Source organism: Pristis pectinata, chromosome 9, assembly GCF_009764475.1.
Source record: "Pristis pectinata isolate sPriPec2 chromosome 9, sPriPec2.1.pri, whole genome shotgun sequence".
Classification (NCBI taxonomy): Eukaryota; Metazoa; Chordata; class Chondrichthyes; order Rhinopristiformes; family Pristidae; genus Pristis; species Pristis pectinata.
In genome coordinates, this window is record NC_067413.1 from 43,242,238 (window position 1) to 43,262,445 (window position 20,208).

The window sequence follows — 20,208 nt, forward strand, 5'->3', positions numbered from 1 at the left end:
CCTTTGCTCATTGTGGCCAAAAAGTTCTATTTTAACTTCATCAGTCCACAGGACTTGTTTCCAAAATGCATCAGGCTTGTTTAGATGTTCTTTTGCAAACTTCTGGTGCTGAATTTTGTGGTGAGGATGCAGGAAAGGTTTTCTTCTGATGACTCTTCCATGAAGATCATATTTGTGCAGATGTCGCTGCACAGTAGAACAGTGCACCACCACTCCAGAGTCTGCTAAATCTTCCTGAAGGTCTTTTGCAGTCAAACGGGGGTTTTGATTTGCCTTTCTAGCAATCCTACGAGCAGTTTTCTCGGAAAGTTTTCTTGGTCTCCCAGACCTCAACTTGACCTCCATTGTTCCCATTAACTGCCATTTCTTAATTATGTTACGAATGGAGGAAACATCTACTTGAAAACGCTTTGCTATCTTCTTATAGCCTTCTCCTGCTTTGTGGGCAGCATTTATTTTAATTTTCAGAGTGCTAGGCAGCTGCTTAGAGGAGCCCATGGCTGCTGATTGTTGGGACAAGGTTTTAGGAGTCAGGGTATTTATAAAGCTTTGAAATTTGCATCACCTGGCCTTTCCTAACAATGACTGTGGACAAGCCATAGCCCTAACAAGCTAATGAAGGTCTGAGACCTTGGTAAAAGTTATCTGAGAGTTCAAATCTCTTGGGGTGCCCAAACCTTTGCATGGTGCTCCTTTTTTTTCACTCTAAAATTGTACAAAACAATACACTAACCTTGCTTAAAATGTTGAAAAGAATGTTTCATCTTTAGCGTTATGACTTTTGGAGATCAGTTCATCTTCTACATGCTTAACTATTCACAGCAACAGAAATTTTGACCAGGGGTGCCCAAACTTTTGCATACCACTGTATTTGACCCTACACAGATAGTGGCTGGCCCAAGTTTGAAAACCTATTTATTAGATATTTGGGCCAACATTTGTGAGTGGAATTGTGCAAAATTAATATTAAAGCAGGAATCAAGAGGGCTTGTTTATTAAATGATACAGTAGGACTTTGTTCTGACTAGAAACTTCATGTTGTCCTGATTTTGTTGGGGATGTCAGATTGAAGTATCAGTTTATGTGCTCAAGTCCAAGAGTGACATTTGAAGATGCAACCTACTACATCTTTTCATTTTCTCACTTTTTACTTAGTATACCGGGTGATGGATATTAGTCCTGAAATGCCGAGTAAATCTCATTGAGATGTGTAGTATCAACTCTCTACTGTATTAATAAAAGAAAAGCATCACAAGCATGATACCCCTTTTATCAGATCCACCTTTAATGGTAAATTGTGGATGGTCTCATTGAGAACACTTCAAAACCTGGTTTTAGCTTGCATAGTTTTCTTCTCAGATTTTTGCTTAGACTAATGGAACTATAGCTTGCATCTTGGTGCTGGTGTCAGTAAGCAATTTTGTATCTTATTTCATCCAAATGGTTTAAAAAGGAAACCTGCAAATGAAGACTAAAGCTAATTTTTCTTTGAAGAATGCTATTTTTTTTGTTGCTAAACAATGCAAAAAGAATGATTTTAAATATCATCTGTTGGTCAATTCCATGGTCACTTCCTGTCAGGTTATGTCTAGTTTTAATTCCAATGTAAAACTGAGAGTGCCATTGAATGCCATCCATCAGATTTCATGCTAACCTGAGGACCTGCCAGCTCTTAAATTGGATGAAAGATGCAACACTATTTTGATAAGGAGTGGAAGAATCTTTCCTGACTGGTATATTTAGGCCCCTGACCATTAGGCATGCCAATAATTTGGACTTTATCATATCTGTTTTTTTTTTAAAGATTTGGTGGTCAAATTGGCCTTGTTTCCTGCATTCTAGCAATGACTGCACTTCAGAACTTTACTTTGATGGTTTAAGTCGCAATGCCAATCCAAGTCTTAATTTAGAATTTTTTTTTTCAAAAATAAAGTTTCACTTTTTGAACTGGAAATTTGTATTTTAACATGCTTAAACCAATGATAATCCAAATTTATCTTTTTATAACCAACTTAATTTGTTATTGATTCTTTTTCTAGCCTGATTATAACAGTAATTGAATGCTGAAATAGGTCATGTTCTGAAAATTACACTCTACCATCTCAATTGAATTTCCTTGCAGGTTCAAGCTGGTGACATCTCTAGTGCATAGATTTGATATTAAAGTGGTTAATGTTAAATGATGTTGACATTCAGATAATTTTGCAAATTGAACAAAGGCTAAATTTATTTGGAGAGGGGAAATACACTAGAGTTACAATACAGTTTGTAGCTTACTCATGTAGAGATGGTTTTAAAATTTTCTGTTTCTAATCTAATTGCAATAACAGTTGTAAAATCTCAAAATCGTTGTTGGCTAACTCGTAAGGGACTGGTCCAATTGCCAGTTTTAAACACTTCACCTGTTTGAATGTTTTGATTTTGCAGGGAAATACTTGATGCTGATATAGCCTCAGAGTTAACATGATACTCTTGCAAGTTCTAATGTGCTTTAATTAAAGTGAGCCCTTATAACCACATAATTACGTGTGTTAGTGTACAAGTTGCATGAGTGTTACAGTATAACCAAGTGATACTGCTCCATTAAATTTTGTTGTAATGTTGGGCATGTTCTGTTCAAATCTAAATTAGTTTTGATTATCATTTGACAGTTTAACCTGCATATTCAGAAATAGTGGTTGAGCTTGGAATTCAGTACGGGAAAGTAGAACACTGGTTTGTGTATGCATTTAACGGGTGACTATTCAGACTCATTTTGTGCAGCTATGCAGAACTGGAAATGGAAGCCAAGATCAAATGCATCTTTGGGTGCTCACTTGTAGTAAGTTATATTGATGAAGGCTTGGGAGGGCAGCTCCAATTTGCAACGGGGAAGTATACAGTGGAAGTAGTCATAAATAAGGGAGCAAATGTAAAGTGCTTAGTTACGAACCTGCACATTAACAGTTTTTCAGCAAAGGTTGCTGTCTGATCTGGATATTTTCGGCATTTTCTGTTTTGATTGTATTTTAAGTACTTTATAAAGTCACTCAACATTTAAAATATAATTTTTTTTTCCAGTCACCCGCCTCTGAATGTTTTGGAACAGGCTACAATTAAGCAATGCGTGGTGGGACCAAACCATGCAGCATTTCTTCTAGAGGTAGTGTATATTTATTATGAATGTATAATTCAATGATTAAATAAGTGATAACTTGTATATTTTAAGCATTCCTGAGGAGGTTTATACTTGGAAACAAACGAGAGTAAGACCATGTTCTTGAAGTTGTAGTTATTTGAAGTTTACAATGACACCAGAAATTAAGGTGCAACTGTTTATAATCAGAAATGTTATCCTGAATCGTCTGAAGTTCTCTCAGTGTAAATGTATTCTGGGAATTTCCTGCATCTTGTCAAGCAATCTTCTTTTTTCCCCTAGTGAAAATCATAAAGCCTTCACTGTAATTAAGCAGTGGTTGCTTTATATCATTTATATTGCGTAGCAATTCCACTGTCTCTAAGGTTACAATTGGAGTTCAATGGTTCTGAAATTTTTTCACTTTTCAGCAGAAGTGGGCAGGTACATCAGCTATTTTGATTTTCCATGTTTTAGTTGGCAAGCAAAAATAAGAAAGTTGCATGTTTGGAAGCATTTGTGAAAAAAATTATTTTATTCAGCATTTGCAGCATATTTACGATCTCTTTAGCAAATGAAAGATTGCCATTCCAGTCCTTATTGCTCATCCTAGTGTAGAAATCCAGTTGTTCCTCATTGAATTGATTTTGAATAATTCTAGTTTATGCCTTCATTGGTCTGTTGGAAAGATGGTTCCCAATACATGGCCTCTCCTACTTCCTATAAGCATGTTTACTCTCAGTAACTTTAGTGCTGCATTCCATATATATGTTGGTCTTTGTTTATGTACCCACAAAGTAACATAGGGAATTCTACTTAAAGACATTCTATCATTGCAATGTTCTAATATCTGCATGCTTTCCACCTCCCTCTGTGTTTTAGTTGATATGTTGTTGATGTTGCTGGAGGTGGTTCTGTTGAAGAATGTTTCTTGACATCATCCATGTAAAATACAAGAGGACAAAACAATGGGTGTGAGAGGATTCTGTGGTTCCTTAAGGCTGCCCTTGTCATTCAATAGGACTTTCCTTCCTGTTCCCCATAACACCTTTCTAAATAAAAGATCTGTATCTTTCCCTTGAGTATATTTAAATGTTCTGCCTCCATAGCTCTGCAAGATAGACTATTCTAAAAATTTATGACCCATGTGAAGAAATTCCTCCTCGGCTGCTTTAAGTAGGTGACCGCTTACTCTGAAACTATTCCCTGCAGTTCTGGATTCTCCTAATGGGAAACATGTATGCTATCAAGCTGCATCAAAATTTTATTTTGATAAGATCTGAACAATAAAGTCAAAACAAAAATGGATAACCTCCAAGTTCTCAATTTAAACTTCATCTGCCAAACTTTTGTGCCATCTATATCCCTTTTATATACCCTCTGCATCCTCCTGACAAGTAGTTTTTTCCCATCTATTATTTGTATTGTCAGGGACTTTAGCTGTAGTACACTTTGGTCCTTTCATCTAGATCACTAAAAAAGATTGTAAATAGTTGAGACACACCACTGATGCTTGTGCTCCCCCTACCCACATTAGATGTAGCCTGTCAACCTGAAAATGGCTGACTTATCCCAACTCTAGGCTTTTCTGTTGGCTAGGTATTCCCCAGGTCATGCTAATATATTGCCCTCAATGCCTTGAATTCTCATCTATTGTAGTAATTTATTATTATCACCTTTTCAAAGTTTATGCTTTTGTTTTAGCAGTTGATGTTTTGTCCTGAAATCATGGATACCTGAATTCCAAGACTTGCAAAATGCTTAAAAAAAAGTCATAGAAAAGGCAGAATTTGGGAAGAGATTTAAAATGTCAACATTTATAAGAACTGGAAAAGGCAGATGTAGAAGGTTTTAAAAATGCAGAGAATTGTGCAACATTTGCAGTAGATGGAAAGGAAGGACCTTTAACAAGGTGAAAGACAAAACATTTAAAGTGGGAAATTGGTTCATGGTAATAGTAACCGTAAAGGAACAGTTATAAATAATAACTGTAATTCTTCATCCCACCCACCATATTGCTGCATTAAAGCAAAACTCAAGAAAATTTTTCATTTTGATCTGGCATTTTATAGTCTATATTCAAGAGTTGAAATTGTGTGGCAACAAGGAGCTTTAATTGGGAACGGGAGGGATGTATTTGGGTGACTGAAGAATAGACCACAGTTCCAGACAACAAATCGTCTTTCATTTTTCCGCACATCTGCTCTCATCCCTTCCTCCTCCCTTTTATGACCATATTGAAGATCCCCTTGTCTTCAACTCTCACTTCACCAGCCTTCACATTCAACAGATTAATTGAGATTTCTGGCACCTCCAGCAACTCCTCCACGCTTGCATCACCAGCCACATATCTCTAACCATTTTGTGCATTTCAAAGAGCATGATTCCTCCATGACACTAGTCCAGATATATGAAACAGGGATATGCCTGTATTTCCATCAATTTACTATATATTGCTGATTTTGATTCTACATTGGGTAACAGCTTTGCAGAACACATTCCATTCAATATAATGATTTGCCATTTTAATTTTCCATTTTGCTTCTGTTGGCCCCTGTCTCCAGTAAAAATAAATGGATTTAATGGGAACAGTACTTTGTTTGGAACAGGCACATTAGTTAGTTAATTTCGCCATTGAATGTAACAGATTCAGATTAATTACTATTTATAGCTTATTGGGACCTATCTTATTAACTTATCCCATTACCATTCCTTTTATCATCTCGTTATTCTTCCCCCCACTGCCCCCCACCCCCCATCCCATTTGATTCCTTCTGTCTTCCACCTTAAAATACTTTCCTCTTGTCTATCCTTGCTTCAGGATGCAGTTGAGGGTATGCTTGTTTTAGCTTGGAATTTCTTCAGTTTCAAATGAAAGGCTATGAATCTGAAACCTTTATTTCCCTCAATGGGTGTTACTTGCTGGGTATTTCCATTATTTGTGTTTTTTAGGGTTTGGAGCTTTTGCACTATTTTGCTTTTCTGTTTTGAGTAACATCTTAAATATTAGAACCCATCTCAGCTTGCTTTTTTCCCCTAAAGATAGTGATACTGCACCCACTGTGAAGAAGGGAAAAGCGGATCAAGTATTGGGGTCAGGGGAGAGATGGGGTCACCACTACCGGCACTATTTTGGCTTGAAAATATATTGTCATTCCTTTATCACCAATGTGTCTAAGTCATGGAACTCCTTATCCAACAGCATTGTGGGAGTACCTACCTTAGAACAACTGCATTGGTTCAAGGAGATGGGTCATCGCCACTTTTGAAGTAGTTTGGATTGGGCAATAAATGCAAATCTTGTCACCTTAAAATAAATCTTAAAAGATATCCTTCGATAACAGGATTCCATTTTGCGGTACTGTTCTGTTGCCTTAATGTTTTTTTAATGTTTTTGCTCTTTTTGCTGTCTTGATGAAGCTAACCATTAAAGAAGAAAGCAAATTATGAGACATTTTTTTAAACTGAGCATTTGAACATGACTGTACAACTGTAAAGATCTGGTTGAACATTATCTTTTTGTGTGCATATCCTGACTGCACTTGACTTTTTTTATTGATCATAAAGCAGAATATGATTGCTCAAACTCTTGCTTTGTTCTACTACATATGATAGTGCTCTGGATGAGGAACAACTTTGTAAAGCCTCAATTTATCTTTAGTGTTGTCAAAGCATATTTGCATGTTAGAAAAATGTTAAATTTGGTGATAACTTTTGTTCAGTGACTACTTAGGAGGGGTTGGGCTCAGAGGTTGTTTGAAAAGTGTTTGATTTTTCTGATGCTGAAAGAAGCATCTGTCTTGCATCTTCCTGAAGGGAAGGAATAGGGTTACTTTGGCATTCTTGGATAGGTTATATAGAGTTGGTGAAGAAAAGAGATTTACAAGGTTAAATATTTTAGATTTTGTTTCCATTACTAAGTTGTACTCACCAACAAAAACAAGCTTAATTATTAAAGGTTGCCTGATCCAACACAATTGGATTTCATACAGGATCAACAACTTCAAGAACAATGTCATTTGGGGATAAGAGCAAATTACTGCAAATACTGGAAACATGAAAGAACAACAGAAGATCCTGGAAATATTCTGCATTTATGCTGATAAAAGGTCATTGACCTAAAATCAAAAGAAATAAAAAGCAGGCCTTGTGGTTCCTTGAATATGCTCTGTTATTCAGTAAGATCATTATGAAGTGATTTTTGCCTTGGCTTCACTTTTCAGTATAGTCCTCATAATCATTAACTTCTCAATTGATCAGAAATCTATCCATCTCAGCTTGCATATATTTAGTGATTCAGTCTCGACAGCTCTGGTAGAGAGAATTGCAGAGAAATTTCTCCTTGTCCCCATTTCAAATGGGTGACTACTTATTCTGAAACTTTTTCTCCCCCCCCCACAAGCTTTAGATCCCTCTGAGGAGGAAAACATCAGCATCGACCTTAATACCCTTCAGAGTTTCGTGATTCAGTAACTTCAAGTACCATTGTAAGCTCCATTGAGTATAGGTCTACCCCTTCATCTTGGGAATAAGTCTTGTGAACTTCTGAACTTGTTCTAATGCTTGTATGTCCTTCAAGTGTCACCTTGATAGAGGGGATTTGCATGCCCACTCAGATCCCCTCTTGTAGCATTCTGTAGTCTTTCTATATTTAAGCAGTATTGTTTCTATTCTTCTGACCAGAATGGTTAACTTCATGCTATAGAGTATGTTACACCTCTATAAAATCTGTGTCCTTCTTGCAACTCCTCTCACCTCTCCTACACATTGTGCAGCCAAACGTACTGGTAATACAATGCACACAGGTCCTTCATCTGACAGTAACATAGATATGTAAATGGTTAACTTTTTCTTTACACAGATATTACCTGACCAGCTAATTATTTCCAGCATTTTTTGTTTCCAATCTCTTTTTACAATGGGAGGTTGGGGATAAACTGGGAAGAACGTGAATTTTTTTTTATTGTAATTCTAGTTGACTGTGGCGTCTCATATGGAGTTGTTGAATAAGGTGTGGTTTTCAGATGAATAGTAATCGTAAGCTTTTTTAAATGCAAAAAAAAGATGGATAATTAATTGCATGTGATTGAGTGCAAAGAAAATAGATGGAATGAGAGAAGAATTTTAGAATGAAATCGACTGACATTCTGTTATAGAAAGCACCAATGCTTCAAAGGCTTTTCAGACATGTAATAACAGCCTTAACCTATTTTTGGTTATCATTTAAAAGTAATCTCCACTTTCTAACCTAGAATTAGAAATTTTCTAAGTGGCTTGTTGAGCCCTAATTTGGAAGTACTGTTTCAAAAAAAAATCTACTATCTGTAGACAGTTGGACCAAAGTAGAGTTGATTGACAAAGGTTCTAACTTTAAATCTTGACCTAAAAGTGCGTTGAAGTTAAAATCAATTCCCTATTTGAAGCCCAGAACTTTGACTTAAACACCAAAGGAGAATGGAAAATTTTCAGTGTTCAAATCAAGGAAGGGGACATTAGGACAGCTCATTCTACAAAGGATAAATGTCTGAGGCAGGTTGTTTAATTTTAGGTGCATTTAGTTCAGACCCAATTTGCTTTGCACATTAATTTGAAAAAGTAGATTAGAAGAACACTTGTGTCTGTAGCAAAACGGTAGTTTGATTCTGAAAGCTTAAAGAGACGCTTCTGAGAACATTGGAAATGTTATTTTATTTGGATCACTCTGGGATAAATCCTTGTGTATAACATGTCAGTTTATGCTAACATGTAAAAATGTAGATGTTTAAAAAGAAGTCCAGCTCAAAAATAACATTTTTCATCCTAACATCTGCATGTTATACCAAAATAGTTATTTTTCTGAAATGTGGCTCAGATTGAGGCAGCACAGCCAGCAAATAAGAGTGCCATTATTAATTTCTTCTCTCTTCCAGAGGCAAGACAGGGTCACCCTGGCCATCTGTCCCACACCAGTGCCTTGTGATGAGCTTTGTTTATAAAGAGCTTTTTCCCTTCAGTATATTCTAAAAAGGGTTGTAAAAGAAGCATCCAACAATCCCAGGATGCCACACATGAAATAGCAGAAGAGGGTTGGATGATGAGAAAGGAATTTATGATCTTCTTTTAATAGTCTATTTTTTTTTTGCTTTTAATAAACATTTCCTGCATTTGTAATGCAGAATTCTATGTAAATATGATCCCTGAATAGTCCCTTGTTTAAGTTTATTTAAAAAAAAATCACTTTTATTGTGTTATAATTAGGGGTGCTTTACTATTGTTTGCACTTTGAGATGGGTTACCAAGATGGTAATGTAGAACTGGAGTAACTGATTGCCAATCATATTAAATAGCAGAGCTGAATCTAGGGGTCAAGTGGCCTACTCTTGTTTCTTGTTCATTCATAAGTTCATTGGTATCGTTAAGGCATATGTTGATTGGTTGATTGCTCATGTTGAATTATATATTGAACAGAAACCTCAGTTATAGTGTCCTGACATTTGTTATCACTGAATTGGGCTGAGGAGATGTGAGCACATCATGTTGTGGGGATGGGGGGAGAGAGAAAGAGAATGAAATCCACAGTTTTGAAAAATGGTCCAAAAATGTGTCAGGTTGAGGATGGAATGAAATGCCTGGAGTTGGGTCAAAGCAATCACTTGCTTTGATCTATTCCTAAGTGCAAGGAAAAAAAACGATAAAATATTTTTTTAAAAATTGAGATTTAATACTTAATCACCTAGTATTAGAAGCAATTAGTGTGATGATCAGGCATGTCAATTATAAAATTTTAACAGATATTTTGCATTAGAGGCATTGTAACACGTGTTAAACCTGTCCTAAATGTAAAAAAATTTTTAATGCACTATAAATTCATCATCATGCTGTCTTGCAGCACTACTTCCTTTGTCAGTTGAGATGTCTGAACAAATTTTAGCAGATAGGTATAAAATTAAGTTGGTATCTTTGTGGCGGGGGGATACAAATGAATCATAGGGTTGCTATTTTATATTTGTTTTAAGTTTCAAAAACTAATCCAAAATAGCATGGCTTTGTTTAAAAACTCCTGTTGCTTCCAAAGGCAATGCATATGGCTCTATTATAGGCTTACAGGATTTGACTTGGGTATCTTGTCCAAGGGTTAATAATGGTGAATCAGTACATCATAGTGACTTGCTTGGCTGCAGATGGGATGAGAGCTTCATTCAAATCCATCTTGCTTCCACTTTTATAACTCTCTGGATTCTGTTAGTGGTCATTTGGGTAGAGGTCATTTTTTCTCTGCCTATATGAACTGCAAACTCCTGTTGTGTTCCTACCACGTGGCTGAAATTAGTGAACTAGGGAGAGATTCTTTGACTTTGTTCAGTGCTTTCACTATTTATGGACCAAGTTGACACACACTTGTTTTGTAGAGATGAATTTTTCACTATTTTTAATTGAAACTTTAGTAAAGGGAGAACATTGCTGAAAGACTTGGATAGAGTGGATGTGGAGAGGATGTTTCCATTAGTAGGAGAGTCTAGGATCCGAGGGAATAGCTTCAGAATAAAGACTGTTTAGAACTGAGATGACGAGGAGTTTCTTCAACTGGAGGGTGGTCAATCTGTGGAATTTGTTGCCAAGTCATTGAGTGTATTTAAGGCAGAGATTGGTAGGTTCTTGATTAGCAAGGGGGGTAAGGGTTATGGGGGGAGAGTGTGAGAATGGGATTGAGAAAATAAAGTCAGCCATGATTGAATGGCAGACCAGACTTGATGGGCCGAGTGGCCTAATTCTGTTCCTACATCTTATGGTCCTATTATTGCAGGACTTTGTGACCCAGATAACTACTTCAAATTGACTTCCAGCATATTATTTTGTAGGGAACAGAATAAAATGATTGTGACTTTATTTAATGTTCAAAATGGAAGATTATTAGATGAGCATGAGCTTCTGTTCTCAGTGTCTTTTCCCCTGTGGATTTTCCGTTCAAACCAACTGTTAAACTTGTGTTAGGAAAGATCAGTTCACTGGTACTCTGCATAAATGCATTTATTCATAATGGAAGAAAATTTTGTATAGCATGTTTTATGCCTGTCACACTTAAACTATTGAACAAGCATTTGTCTCACTCCAGAAGGAAGTTGCTTGTAATTTTGGAAATACTCCAGTAGCAAATAATTGAAGTCTGAAATCTTTCTCGTTGACATTTAATGACAAGGTGAAATTATTGAAGAGACATTCAGTTGATTGATGTGTAGCCTGAATGGGCATAAAATTGTAAATTACCTTGAACGCGGTTTGCAATTTTCAGTTCTCTTCAATGGTAGAATAAATTATCCATTATGGTAAAATTGCCTTTGTAAAGTACATAATATTCTGTTCCTTTTTCCTCTTGATTATATAACTGATAGAAATGTAGAAAATAGGAGCAAGGGTGTTCATTCAAGCCTGCTCCATCTCTCAGTATTAATTTTGTCATATTTCCCCCTTTCTTCCTATATGACTTAATGCCTTTTGTGCCTAGATACTTATCTCTGTCCTTGATATATTCAGCAAATTAACCATGTTGTCCAGTTTCGTTATCTATTCTACTAGTTGCATCCTCAATAAACTTGTAGGTTTGTTTATCATTTCACTTTCATAAATCCATGCTGGATTTTTGTCTAATCCTGTTGATATCTTAGAAGTGTCCTGTTATCACATCCTTTATAATACACTGTAGAATAATCTTCCCTAAAACTAACATTTGGGCTAACCAGTCTCTTGTTTCCTCTATTTTGTCTCTCTCTTTCTTAAATATTGGGGTTATAATTGTTGCCCTCCAGAATTTTGGAAGAGCACCTGATGGTATGTATCTGAGGAAATTAGAAGAGACAGCAGTTGAAATAGTAGAGGCATTGGTGGAAATCTTCCAAATTCTGTATTTTCAGCTGGTTGAAGTTTGTTAATTTTTGATCAAGTCATTGAGTCAATGTCTTGATCAATAATTTGGTTGGGGGGGGGGGTGGGGGGAAGAGCGCGATCCTGTTCAGTAATTCACTTACGTGAAGCTATCTGCAATTGAATTTTCATGATTAGCCATTAAGAACTGAAAGCCAGGTGTTCAATTTAGTTGTAAGGTATTTTTAGAATTTCTGTGGAGTTTTTCTCTTAAGGTTGCAACTTTCTTAAATACAAGAAGCAAAATGATAATCCTGAAAGGATTCAAGTAATTTGTGCAATTTGTTTTAATTTGGAGCAGCAACTAATCAATATCCCAGTGCGTTTGTCAATCAAGATTTTTGACTGATTTTTTTTCAAAAGATGAGTAAAACAGAAAATGTTGTATAACAGTAAAAAGTTGATGCACAGGACCTCCTTTTTCATTTGGAACTTCTCCCTATTGGAGAGTTAGTAAGGTAATAGAAACATCAGAATATAGCAGCAGAGTGCAGCAGTGGATTTTTATTCATTTGGGTTCAAATTTGGCTGCGCAATAGCTGTCAGCAGGTGAGTATGACTTAAGCTTAGACAATATTCCATTCTTTTCCTTGGGGGTGGGGTGAGGAAACAGTTTGTGGTGACAGAAAACATTCTCTTATTTCTAAATTGATAATCTCATTTAAGCAATCAACTCTCATAACCCAGACATTTCACTCCTATTTGTGCTGAAATTTCTTATGGCTGGTTGGTGGTGTAAATTTTAGGGTTTGGTATGGAGTATAGCATTGTTTAAACATTCCCAATACAATCTGTTATTAGTATCTTTAGAATACTGCATTTTAAGGATTAGTTTCAATTTTTTCTGCAATATTCTAGGCTCTTAAGATACTCAGCAATATGCCTTGTGCATGCACATAGTTAAAAAAGTTGCAACCTAATATTACTGTATGAGGGGATTGAAGTATGTTAGGTTAGATGTTTACAACAGTAGAATGTGATTCAACAGCATTGTTGACGTAGTAAGATATTCAAGGTATTCTAAATCACTTAACAGGAATATGATCAAGCAAAATTTGACATTGGAGTCATAAAGAAAATATCAGAGGAGATGAGCAGAATCTTGGTCAGAAGTTTCTTAAGGGGTTTGAAAGAGTTCTAAAGTTTGGGGGGTGGGGGGGAGGTTGTAACAGGTATGGCTGCCAGTGGTGATGCATGTAATTTTAGGGATGCTTTTGACCAGAACTGAAGGGATGCCGATCAGAATCAGGTTTATTATCATTGTCTTGTATGACGTGAAATTTGTTGTCTTGTGGCAGCGGTACAGTGCAAAGACATAAAGCATAAATTAAAAAAATAAACAGTGCAAAAAAAAAAGAATGAAGTAGGTTCATGGACTGTTCAGAAATCTGATGGAGAGGAAGAAGCTGTTTCTGAATCGTCGAGTTTGGATCTTTACGCTCCTGTCCCACCTCCCTGAAGAGGCCCAGAGGGGATGGAGGGGTGATAGATGTGGAAGGCTGAGACCAATATCAGATTTAAAAACAAAAATGAAAGTTGTGAAATCAGTTGTTTAACTGCATAACAGTGTACATTGAAGAGCACTGGGCTACAGATGGATAGGGAGTGTGTGAATTAAGACAAAAACAAGAGTTTGGAGTGTTCTCAAGTTTGTTTCGGGTGGAGTAAGGCAGGCCTTTTGTCATGTTTGAATTGTCAAATCTGGTAACAAAAGTATGAATGAGGATATTAGCAGTATATGAGCTGAGGGAAGAAGGGAGGCAATATTAAATGGTGGAAGAAAGTGAATGTTTGTAAGCATCCAAGACCATCTCATAATGAAGCAAGGCGACATGGTCAAGGGTATTTCTGTTCAATTTCAAAATTGTCATGATTGAGTTAGTGGCTAAAAAATTGAGTTTGTGGCAAGGTCTGAAGGTGATGAGTTTGATCTTGCTGATTACTTGTAGGAAATTTGCTTATCCAGTCTTGAAGGTTGCACACAGTCTTGTGATATATTGATTGTCTTAAAGGTAGTAAAATTGGGTGTGGTCAAGAAAAATGCAAACTAATGCTGTGTTTTGCATGATATTTTCAAAGAGTGAGAAATGGTAGACTGTGGTTGCAAGGATAGGCATCTGTAGATGACAGTGCGACAGCTTGAAGAGAACTGTTGTAGGTAGTTCTGACTAGACCCTAGGTACATAAAGGAACCAAGGAAATGTCATTCCACCCAGATGGGCATTGATCTGATTGGCAATGATGCAGGCTACTGACAGCTTGAGAAGGATAATTTGTCGTCTTTGAAATCCAATCTTTCATTGCAGTAAGGAGTTAATTCGATTGATGGGATTGAGATGGTGAATGAAATGTCACTTGGGCTTGAGGCTTCTGTGCATTTAAAGAAATAAACTGGTAGTTTCAAGCATTGAGGGGACAGGCATTGGTTAGCGTGAGGAGAGGGATGGTGATGATAGGGTTGAATGAAAGGGTTATAATACGCAAGAGGAAAGGACCATAAATTATGTTAGTAAATTGAACTAGGAAGGGTTGTCGGATCAGCAATAAGAAGTAAGTTGGGGAAAGAAGAGATGGAACTTGGGGACACAAGTTTGGAGAGCTCAAGGGGAGGTGGGGGGAAACTAGAGAATGCAATTTCAGAGTTATGGTAGTGGGGCAGCTAGGAAGAAATTTGATCTGGTGCTTTCAGGATAAATAGGGAAGTGGCAGAGCTGGCTGATGAAGATGCAGATCAGAACAAAATTAAGGTCTTTGTGAGGTTTAGGGTCTGTTTGTCATAGTGTACTGCAATGTCTATGACTGTCATGTATTACAATGTGTACTAATTCCCATTTTGTGTGCATACAGAGTGTAAATGGGTAGCTGATTACTGCGTCTGCTGATCAAGTACACATTTACACTACTCCCATTTTATTCTCCCCACACTTCCATTAACTCACCCCAGATTCTACCACTCACCTACATACAAGGGATAATTTAACAGTGGCCAATTAACCAACTAACCCACACATTGATGAAGATAGATATGCATTTTTTTCACTCTACTGCAAACTTTAGGGCAGCACACTGGCACAGCGAATAGAGCTGCTGCCTGACAGCTCCAGTGACCCAGGTTCAGTCCCAACTTTGAGTGCTGCGTGGAGTTTGCACATTATTTGACCACAGGTTTTTTCTGCTTAAAAGGCCAAAGTAAACACGAAATGTCTTCTCTCACGGTCAAGATCTTGGTGTAGTATGTCTTGATAAGATTATTACTGAGCAGCCATAGTGGAGACAGATGTGCAGCAATATTTGCTGGACCATAGTTGAAGTCCATTGGAAGGTTGAAATGAACAGTATGTACTCTGGTGAGATTAGTTGCAGGTTGGTAGCAGATGTCAGCAAAACAAACATATTTTGAAGCAGTTGGTGTTGCTACTTGCAAGAAGGTAGTAGGAGCTATCTAAGAGGATCAGTTAGGTGTCAGGAGAGGAACAGAAGCAATTGGCATGGCAAAGAGACCCACCAAGCTTAGTGGATAATAGAAGAACGGGTGCTAATATAAAGAGTTAGTGTAAGGATTTGGGAAGACTGGTTTATTAAAATCCAGCAATTTTGTCTTGTTCTTATACCAATACATGCATTGAAGCTGGATCAGTGGCTTGTGCTGATTTAACTAATGACATTCAAAATTCCCTTCTGGAATTTGTTAATGTGTAGCTGCCAACTGTAAATGAATTTTGGCTATTATAGAAGTCATTTATGTTTTGAGGTTCAGTGGTACACTATTTTGTGGTATTTCATGCTGGAATCTTTTCTTTCCTTTACCCTCCCTTCCAAACCAAAAACCCTTACCAGGATGGCCGTATCTGTAGAATTAGCTTTGCTGTTCAACCAGACAGATTGGAGCTGGGAAAACCAGATACTAGTGATGGGTGAGTATTTGTATCTGCTGATCTTATTTTATCTCTCCTACATAATTTGTAGTTGCACACTTCTTGATTGTATACAAATTCAATTCTGATATTTGCTGGCATTCCAATTTCACATGCATATAAGCACTGGACCTAAAACCTTTTAATGAATGCAGGTTTTATTTTCTACACCGCTTGGTAATTGAACTTATTTTGAATCGTCATTTAAAATCATCAAATTGCCAATCAAAATGATTATTCTTCATGTTTGATTGAAATATTTTCTGGCCAATTCTTTGTTTTTGTAGAGTTGAAATATGATGAATAATGCCTAATTTTTAAATTTCTTGTACTGTCTGACCACAGCTCTGTTTACTTTGGTGGAGTTGTGATTTTACTAAAAATGTCTAGCAATCCTTTGCTGTTTATACAAAGTACTTTTTCCTTTCACGTGGCTGTAAAATGTTAACATCATTGTGTCTAAATTTGGGAATGGTTAGGCTCGGCTTGGCTTGGCTCAGAACTTATCTATGAAAATGAAGCGCATTCCAAATTGTTTGTACTACTTTCTCAAGATTATTTTTAAGTCAAAAAGCTATTTTCAAAATTGTGCAATTTTAAGAAATCTAATATGAATTCAGATTTATAAAATCAGTGACATCAAAAAAAACTTGTAGCTATGCTCAAACTATGAACATCTTTAAAAACTTAACAGTAACTGAACAAATATTGAAAGCTAAAAATTGCCCAAGGGTGTTGCACTGGCTGGTCATTCACCAGTTACAGAAAATGTAAAGTCCCTGAGCTGCGAGGCTTGGGATACCTGTGTTGTAACCCATCTCCCGTCTTTGTTTCCAGTTCAAAGTTGAGCAGTGGTTCAGGCACAGGAAGGACTTCCAGGCCAGGCAGGAGTAGTGATTCCCCATGGTTTCTGTCTGGTTCTGATACTCTGGGCAGACTGGCAGGCAACCCCCTTGGGTAAGTTTTGGCAGGGTTCTAGGTCAACATGACCTTCAAATCAGCCCATGTGCCAAAGAAATGTGCATTGCTAGGGTGGTTAAGAACTTGTTTTGAAACTGCTGGCTGTAAATTTTAGCTGTTATTCATAGCGCATGCCATGATGCATTCAGGAATCTGACTCATCATTCCTGCTAAAATGGGTTGCTTGGTTTCCCTCTTTTTGGACTTCCTTCTGTTAAGTATCACTTGTCTACTTTTGCCAAATACTGTGTTAACAATTAAGTTGGACACAGTGACAATGAAATACTACTTGCAGAAGCATATTCTTTTGAATTCATGAATGGAAAATACTGTGACTGCTTTTCTAACACTGCCACTCACCTTAAAGATTTGCAGAGTGATAAATGCTTTATTCTGTTCCTGTGAAGTTGACTTGAAGTATTTGTACTACACCCATTAATAATTCAAACTATGAACTGTTGTAAATGATCAGTGAAATGGGATTTGATGTGACAATGCAATAATGGGTATACTTGTCAATTAATTACTAGAATTAATATTTTAATTGCCAAAATTGTCCAAAAAAGCTGGGATTCTGAAAAAAGAGCTCCATTAGCATATGTTTATAAACAGAATCTAGCTACAAAGTATTTGGAAATGAAATTGGAATGTCATCTGACAAGTGATTACAGGTTCAAACAGCAATTACATTGTGCAATCTTTCATTGCCATGGGAATTTGCCTGTGCAGCTGAAGAGTTTTATAACTAAAGCAATCCAAAATTTTCAGTGTAAACAGATTAAAGCAACTTTATGAAAAGGTTGAAGACTAACATATCTGCTTTTTTGAATATTTGCCAAGGGTGGTTTGGTACCTTCATTAAGACAGATTACTAAGGCTTCCCTCTCTGAAGGACTCTGCTCTTTGCTATTTTGAGTATTTGCACTGGATGTTCTGTTTATAAGTTCGGATATATAAGCAAGTAGACACACTGCTAATGAGTACTCATTATGTATGCGATAAAGAACACCTACTGATCTTTTGAAGTATTTATACCTTTCCTCCCCATTATCAATTACAAATTGTTTTTTTATATAAGAGTTTTAATGACAAACATTAGCTGTCAAACCCATTAAATAATAGCACTGCACCAAATTCCCACATTATTTTAATGCATGTTTGTGAATTTCATACTTACAATTCATTTGCATTTGTTACAAGCTATGGTTGGCTGTTCTATAATGCATTATTTTAACCTCTTGCTTTTTGCTATTATGAGTAATGGCGTTTCATTTCAGAATAAATAATTTAAATATAAAAATGCTCCTGGAGTACTTTAATGAAAGTGGTACATTTTAATCTCTCCTGATGCATACAGGTTGTTTTTAAGTCTTTGCTTTCATCCCTTTCTAATTGCTTTTCGACTAGTTTTAACTAATACACACTTCATGAATTGCACGTTCAGGAGTCGTTGGAGTTCTGGAGTGAGTGGTGGGGCCTCAGGAAGATCATCCACGGGGACAAGGGACTCACGGAGGCAGACTAGAGTGATACGTACTGGTCGTGATCGAGGATCTGGACTACTTGGAAGTCAGCCACAGCCAGTCATACCTGCATCGGTCATCCCAGAGGAACTGATCTCTCAGGTAGTGTTATAGAAACTACTTCTGTTACAAAACAGTATCAAAATACTTTGTGTTTTAGGGGAGGAATAAAAAAAGAGACTTGACTCCATTGGGGCAAATAAGATCTGTGGAAGTGTTTTCAAACATTTTCATTAGGGACTGCTCAGTTTACAGATTTTGTAGAACAAAACCTGAAATTCAATGAGCAAAGTTGGGACAGGATAACACAGAATTTGTATTTAAAGTATTAAGTTCCACATGCAACGTTGCGCATTAAACACCAGATAATGGAAGTGTCATTAAATCAAAATCACACTTGCAAGTGTAGTTTATTACTTATGGTGAAGTTTAGTCATTTGAGTGACATGGTTTACAAACATTAGATCAGTGCTAATAGCATGCCAAACAGTTGTTTTATTAAGCCTTAAAATTGAATGTGGAATTTTAGTTCATTCATTTTATTCTTAGAATTGGAAACTTAACTGTACAGTACAATTTTAGGTTTGGTATTTTATGAAAGTTGGCGATCCCTTTGTAAAAATTTAGCCCAGTTATCGCCAAATGTGTACTCATAAGTGTTTGCTTCATTTATAACAAACTTGAGGTAACCAAATCAGTTATTTGGTAAGGCTTCGAGTGCAGCCTAGCTAAATATTCAATATTTTATGGATGTGCTATGTGTAATTAACAGTGACTCAATAAAGATGCAAAATATAATGTAAAAATTAAACTGTTGCCTGTGCAAGGATTCCTAACCCATTAACAACTGTAAATAAGGGCTGAAAGGAAGGAAAAGGGCAGCTCACATTTGCTGCTGCTATTGCTGCGGTTTAGTAGAATTGCATTTATTTCTGAAACTGAGAGGCTGCTGGACTTGGAAATTCTGTTTGGTTTTCCTGATAGTGAGTAAAGGCACAGTAGCAAGGATCTATATTGATGAGATCGATGAATAATTTGATTTTTTTTCTAGTGTTGCATTGAACTTGATTTGGACAGTTGATTTTTTTAAAATTTCTGATGGAGGAAGTTGAGAGGTACTTGAGAGTACAAGCATATATTGAACTGTTGACTATTTTTGCTGCTTGCACGTGAGACTGTCCAGCAGCTTAAGTCCTAGCTTCAGTGAACAGATGGGAGTCTTCAACAAAAAATTAGTTCAAATGGCTTTGCACTAAAGATGCTCAGGAAATATTATTGGTCAACTTTGACACTGCCACAACTTCAACCCCCAAGCCAAAGCAAAGTCTTCAATGCTGCAGTCTGGCAGGTGCCATTGTTTACATAAAACATTAAATTCAGGACTCTGATAGTCACTATGAATGACCCTATGATGTGATTGAAAAAAGAATGTTCGACTGTGCTGAAAAACAAAATATTGGAAATGCTGAGCAGGTTGGGGAATATCTGCAGAGAGAGAAGATGGGTTAATGTTTCTGATCAATAACCTTTCATCATAAATGGCACTGTATGAAGCATACAGGGAAAAATAATTTTCAAAGTTAAAATCACTAAAATATTTAAAGTTTTCATCAGTTTTAGTTGCTTTGAAATGCTTGCCTGTCTTGAGAATGGTTAAAGAATTTGGTAAGTGACCGTAATATATGACAGGGATTAGCAGTTTTCATGAAACTTTCATGACTGTTAGTATTGAATAGGTATATTTAAGAATCAATGTGATTTGGAATTCATGGTAATTTAACAGTAAACTTGACCTAGT

At 36.6% G+C, this 20,208-nt stretch overlaps 1 protein-coding gene across 9 annotated transcripts in view; it reads left to right on the forward strand.

The window, feature by feature from the left end:
• The window catches only part of ubr5 (ubiquitin protein ligase E3 component n-recognin 5), a 134,337-nt gene that overhangs the window by 14,527 nt on the left and 99,602 nt on the right, over positions 1–20,208 (forward strand). For 8 of the 9 annotated variants that reach the window (XM_052022852.1, XM_052022853.1, XM_052022858.1 and 5 more), the window contains exons 3-6: positions 3,061–3,142; positions 15,851–15,927; positions 16,765–16,884; positions 18,332–18,512. In XM_052022852.1, the coding sequence (XP_051878812.1) occupies positions 3,061–3,142; positions 15,851–15,927; positions 16,765–16,884; positions 18,332–18,512 (460 nt within the window). The remainder of the gene's footprint in view (positions 1–3,060; positions 3,143–15,850; positions 15,928–16,764; positions 16,885–18,331; positions 18,513–20,208) is intronic. The other variant, XM_052022857.1, reaches the window with a different exon arrangement.